The sequence below is a fragment of the Mauremys mutica genome, chromosome 12 (genome assembly GCF_020497125.1).
Source record: "Mauremys mutica isolate MM-2020 ecotype Southern chromosome 12, ASM2049712v1, whole genome shotgun sequence".
Lineage (NCBI taxonomy): Eukaryota > Metazoa > Chordata > Testudines > Geoemydidae > Mauremys > Mauremys mutica.
Window position 1 is genome coordinate 49,640,840 of NC_059083.1, and position 6,705 is coordinate 49,647,544.

The following is a 6,705-nucleotide window of genomic DNA, read 5'->3' on the forward strand; positions in this document are numbered from 1 at the left end:
CTTGGTGCATTCATGTCCTCCAGCCTCTCTCTTCTGGTTTTGCCAAGAAATAATAATAGGAGATATAGCAATCTCCTAGAACTGGAAGGGACCTTGAATGATTATTGAGTCCAGCCCCCTGCCTTCATTAGCAGGACCAATTTTTGGCACAGAACCAGTTTCTCCTCCCTTGGTTTTCACACCTCAACTGCTAGAACAGGGCCTCATCCTCCCTGATTGAACTAACCTCGTTATCTCTAGCTTGCTTCTTGCAAGCTAGAGATATATATATACCTGTCCCTGGAAATATATATACCTGTCCCTGGAAATTTCCACTACTTGCATCCGACGAAGTGGGTATTCACCCACGAAAGCTCATGCTGCAAAACGTCTGTTAGTCTATAAGGTGCCACAGGATTCTTTGCTGCCTTGGCAGTGAAGGAGCCTGTCATACAGCTAAGCTCTTCTGAGGCCCTCTTCATGGCAGTTGTAATATTTATCAATTTGCCTGTATTTGACTGGGTTGCCAGCCTATGCCCAAACCAGCATTTCTAATTCTCAGGGGTTTATTATTAATTATGAATTATTATTATTGTTGTTATTGTAGAAATCCTAGATATTTTAATAGGGATGAATCCAATAATATACTATAGATATAAAATATTCTACAAGAGTGTTTTTTAACTTGTGGTCCACAGACCCCTGCTGGTTCGTAGACCATGTTTAAGATTTTCAAAGGGGTCTGCACCTACATTTTTGAGGGTCCACAAATAAAAAAAGGCCAAAAACCACTGCTCTACAAAAATTACAAAATGTTTTAGAGAGAGAGTTAATTATCAAATTGGCCAGATCCCAAATTCAGTGGGTGTGAATCAGCCATAGCTCCATTGGAGTAAAGGGGCCAGATACCCAGCTGGAGTAAAAACAGCTGTATCTCTGCTGATGTTAGAGGGACAGATTAGGCCAGAGAGAAACCGCAAGCAAGTGAATGACTGGTGGTTAGGGCCCTCACCCTGCATGCAGGAGATCCAGTATCCAGTCCCCTTTTTCCAATACTTCTTTCATTATTTAACCACAGTGGAATAGATTCAACAGGAGAGCCTAAGCAAGGCCCGCATCAGATTGTCACATAGTCCCAGCTGGGTGGGGATTTTGTGAATACCTGTGGGGCAAGTTTCTGTGATTTAGGTTCTTAAAGTGGCAGTTAGGGATCAAAGTCCTATTGTGTATCTGGCCCATTTTGTCATTGTAGAACACACAAATTCCAGCCAGATTATCCCTGTTGGTTTTCTAAATCTTGTCTATTTAAAGAACATATATATATAATAGAATAGGGCTCTCTTTATATTCATCCTACTGAAGAGATGACCTCTAGATGACAGTTCAATTCACTTTTATGATCTGAGTTAATTTTATTTATTTATTTGTCTCATAGGTCCTAGTTTTGCTGAAAAAAGTATCAATGGAAAATCAAACCACAGTGACTGAATTTATTCTCCTGGGACTTTCCAATGACCAACAGATGCAGATTTTCCTCTTCTTGGTGTTTTTAGTTATTTACCTAATCACTCTGGGTGGTAATATAATGATCATGGTGGCCATAAGAGCTGATTCTCACCTTCACACCCCTATGTACTTCTTCCTCTTCCATTTATCCTTTGTTGATATCTGTTATTCCTCGGTCATGGTGCCTAACACGATGAGGAACTTCCTAGCAGTGCACAAAACTATTTCTGTCAATGGCTGCATTGCTCAGATATTCTTCTTCCTCTTCTCAGCTGGTACCGAAGTTCTCATTCTCTCAGCCATGGCTTATGATCGCTACGCTGCCATCTGTGACCCATTGTGTTACATGGAGAGAATGAGCAAAGGGATCTGTCTTCTGTTGGTGAGTGGGGCATGGACCATGGGCTTCTTTTTTGCCCTTCTTAACACTGTTTTTACTCTGAAGTTGCATTTCTGTGGCTCCAACCAAATCCATCATTTCAGCTGTGAGCTCCCTCCTCTTTTACAACTGGCCTGCACTGAGACCCTCACCACTCAAGTGGTGCTTCTTACTTCTGTTGTGATAATTGGGTCAAGCTCCTTCCTACTCACCCTGATCTCCTACATTCACATCATCTCCACCATCCTGAGGATACAGTCTGCGGAGGGCAGGCATAAAGCCTTCTCCACCTGCAGCTCACACCTTATTGTAGTTGGCTTGTTGTACCTGGCAGCTTTTTTCCAGTACACAAAATCCAGCTCAGTGTCTTCTGTTGTGCTGGATGAAATATTGTCCATCCAGTACAGTGTCTTGACCCCCATGTTAAACCCCATCATCTACAGCCTGAAAAACAAGGAGGTGAAAACAGCTCTAAGGAAAATGTTGCGGAAATTAAAGTTTCTCAAGTAATGTTAAGAATCAGAGGGGTAGCTGTGTTAGTCTGGATCTGTAAAAAGCAACAGAGAGTCCTGTGGCACCTTTATGACTAACCGATGTATTGGAGCATAAGCTTTAGTAAAGCTTATGCTCCAATACATCGGTTAGTCTTAAAGGTGCCACAGGACTCTCTGTTGCTTCAAGTAATGTTGATTATCTTAAATAAATTAAATTACATATGTTTACATCAGAGCGCATAGAACTGTGTATAACTTTTGTTTGGGAAATTCTCAGCTCAGGTAACTGATGGACATGTTGGGACAAAACCTCAGTTGGTCTAAATGAGTGTGGCTTCATTGAAGTCAGCAGGCTGGATTCCTAGTTGAACAAGAGTCACTGGAGTACAGGGGACTTGATCTTGGGTCTCCTAAATCCACATTGAGTGCTCTGAGCCCTGGGCTGTAGAGTCATTCACACATTTCTTCCTTCCCACTATCTCCAGATCGCTTCAATCTGACCCATTGACTTAAGGGGATCTAAGGCCAATTTATGCCAGCTGAGATTCTGGCCAATTCCATAAAAAGAATCTCTTCATCTATTAATCTCTGTCCTTTTGTTTTTTGACTAATTTGTTTAAACGCCATTTAGTATCAGATATCTTATTCTATTCTACTAAAATCTCAAGGATTTTCAATAAAAATTAATAAGGATAATATAATAATCATTGGAGCCAATGGGTTTACTCCCCAGGGAGGGCTAGATCCACAAAGGAATTTAGGCTTGAACAGGAGAGTTAGAGAGAGACCCACATGAGTGTATCCTTGGGGTTAGGGCATCCACATTGATGGGGAGAGATCCCATCTTTAAATCCTGTCTCTATCAGGCACTTGAAGTGGGGCCCCACCACATCCCAGGTGACGACCCTAACCATTGGGATAAAAGTAATGAGCGGTCTCCTCCTTCTAATTCCTTCTTCGTCTTCCTCCAGCCCCAGGTTCTTGTAAAAAAACCCTTAGCTGCGGTTAGAGGGTTCCTAGCTGAGAATGACAAGCAGAAAGATTTGTCTCCCTCACAGGGATAAGGGGACTGAACTCTTTGACAGCGGCAGGGCTTAGAACACACCCCACCCCTCAGCATCGCCCATTGACTAGGGAGCCACCCATGACCATGTTAGAACATAAGAACAAATGAAAGACCATTCCAGGTCAGACCAACAGTCCAGCTAGCCCGGTATCATGTTTCTGCCAATGGCCAGTGCCAGATGCTTTGAAGGGAATGAACAGAGCAGACAATTATTGAGTCACAGAGTACCAACTTCTGGCAGTCAGTGGTTTAGGGGCATCCAGAACAGGGGGTTGCCTCTCTGGCCTTCTGGACTAATAATCATATTATTAGTAATAATATCCTCCATGAACTTATTAATTGTTTTTTTAAAAACTGTCTCCAGCTCAAGAAAAAGGGAACAAGAGATGTTGTTAAAATGAAAGCCTGATTTAATATTTTACAGTTCAAATATTTTTTTCCTTCTTGTATTTAATAAAAGATTTTTGTGTGTTTGCCAAGGTACTAAATAGACTGAGGTCTCCGCAAACCAAACTCTGAACCTTGTTTAAAACTGTTTAATGTGGGACAGTGACTGGGTTATGTGGCTTAATCTCTGAAACATGATGTTTAATATTCCTTCAAAATAACATGTCATAATTAATTATCATAAACCTGAATATTTTTTTCTTATCCAAACCTTATCTGAATATTGCTACATTTTTTGTCCTCAAAGTCTCTCTGTCACAAGAAGTTCCCACTTCTAATTATGTGTCTTCTTCAAGTCATCAGCACATGCATAGAACACTCTCCCTACAGTGGTTCACCAAACCCATCAACCTTACCTTATGAAAATCCTACAGGAAGAAAGAGAGGAGGTCTCCACTGAGTGGGAGTCTTCATTTCCCTATTATGTTTTTGTGAATCTCTTCTTCTCTATAGACATGATACTGCATGCACTTGAATGTTTAGACTAAATGGACATACCCCTACAGCCTGTCTGCCTTCAGAACTCCAACTGAGGCTAACAAGACTTCCACTTACAGACCACCATCAGGACTGAATCTAATCAACATTATGCATGATTCCCATCCTGCAGATAGATTCACACTCGTGCTAGGAGTCCGTACTCACACTTAATTTCAATAAAATTGTTCATGTGTACTACATATTGACAGGAGTAAAGTTATTGCTGGATTGGGCACTATATGCCTATTTACACTGCTCTACAGCCAAAATGCTTCTGAAATAAATATAGTCCAACTTTACTAATTCTGGTTCACTGAGAACGAAAATGATGCTTAAAATTATTGATTGGCTCTAGTTTTCAAGATATGCTATTGGGTCAGTATATACGACCCTTGACTTGGGAATAGCGGAGGATAAGTGAGTTACAAAGGGAAGGGATCTCAATTTAAACCAGAAATGACTAAAATACATCTTTGACTGGATCTATGAATAAATCTATGACTGGGTTTGGACAGTGCTTGCTTTTTAGGCAAAACAATGAATGATGCAATCTGAAGCTGGTATTGCGTCATACATGACATGAATTGCATCATGTTATTCCTAGAAGTCATGGATGATGCAATCATAACAAAGATTACATCACTCTGCTGAACAAATTGCCCTATATCAGCTCTAGAAATCATATAGTGTCATGCTCTCTTATTTGTCACTGTTTGATTTTGCAAAGGGACACATTTCTGTTTAGCCAAAGTGAGCAGAGATGCCTCGTACTTGTGTGAACAGTGCAGATAACTTCTGCTATGTTTGTGGTGAAATTACTTTTGCATCACAAAAGCGCAGTATAACTACTATGGTTAAGAAAGCCTATCACCTTTATTTTGGCTGCAAAATTGGAGATCAGGACAAGAGGTGGGCCCCACACATATGCTGCAACACTTGTGCAACAAATCTTCGCCAGTGGTTGAACAGGAAAAGGAAATCTATGCCTTTTGCAGTGCCAATGATTTGGAGAGAGCCAACAGATCATACCAGCAATTGTTACTTCTGCGTGGTGCCTCCAGTTTGGAAAGGTGTGTCAAAGAAGAAAAAGTGGACTGTGCATTATCCAAACATTCCATCAGCTATACGCCCAGTACCCCATGGAGAAGGACTGCTTGTTCCTGATGCACCAGAATCATTCTCACTTGAGTCAGACGAGGAAGAGGAAGAGGATGAAACTTCTGGTCCTGAACCATCAATGTCACAGGACCCACATTTTCTCCCATCCTCCTCCTCTGAACCACACCTCATAACTCAAGGTGAACTGAATGACCTTGTCAGGGATTTGGAACTACCCAAGACTAAGGCAGAGCTGTTGGGCTCCAGACTACAGCAGTGGAATCTCCTGGCAGGTGATGTTAGGGTTTCCATGTTCCGTGACCGTCAAAAGGATCTTGTCCCATTCTTCTTCATGGAAGGTAATCTTGTAGCCTGCAGCAACATCGATGGTGTGATGGCAGCCCTCAGCATCGTTCACGATCCAGATGAGTGGAGACTGTTCATTGATTCATCGAAGACGAGTCTTAAAGCTGTTTTAGTGCATAATGGCAATGTTTTGCCATCAATTCCTGTTGGTCATGCAGTCCATAGGAAGGAAAACTATGACAACATGAAACAACTTTTGAGGTGCATAAACTATGACCAACATCAGTGGCAGCTTTGTGGCGATTTGAAGGTTGTTGCTCTCTTGCTTGGTCTGCAGACTGGATACACAAAGTACTGCTATTTTCTCTGCGAATGGGATAGTCGTGCAAGAGATTCCAACTACATCAAGAAAGATTGGCCACTCCGACCGTCATTGGAGCCTGGGAGGAAAAGTGTTCAGCATCCACCACTTGTTGAATCAAGGAAGATTTTTGTTACCACCCTTACACATCAAGCTGGGTCTGATGAAGAACTTTGTCAAGGCCATTGACAAAACACAAGCAGCTTTCAAGTACCTCCGTGGAAAATTTCCAAGGTTAAGTGAAGCTAAGATAAAGGAAGGTGTCTTGGTTGGTCCTCAGATTCGTGAACTTCTTCAAGATGATGCATTTGACCATGCACTGCATGGCAAGGAAAAGACGGCATGGAAAACCTTCCAGTTAGTGGCAATAAATTTTCTCAGAAACAACAAGGCAGACAACTTGTTCTGGATTTCCTGGATAGACGTCAGGATCAGCTTCAGCGGGCACAATTTTCTGAAGATTCAGAGCAGGCTACGCAGCGGGGACAGAAGGCCAGCGAGGATAATTGGCTGCATGTGACTTCCAGAAGAGAAAAGATTACCAGAAATGTCCATGTACCAGTAACACAGATACAGGTGAGCAACCATT

The 6,705-nt window shown here is 41.9% G+C and overlaps 1 protein-coding gene across 1 annotated transcript; it reads left to right on the forward strand.

Moving 5' to 3' along the window:
• Positions 1 to 1,441: 1,441 nt before the first annotated feature.
• LOC123346392 (olfactory receptor 5V1-like) lies at positions 1,442 to 2,374 on the forward strand. The gene has a single exon (XM_044983762.1). It carries the CDS (start codon positions 1,442 to 1,444, stop codon positions 2,372 to 2,374), a length of 933 nt encoding a protein of 310 aa, XP_044839697.1.
• The last annotated feature ends 4,331 nt before the right edge of the window (positions 2,375 to 6,705 follow it).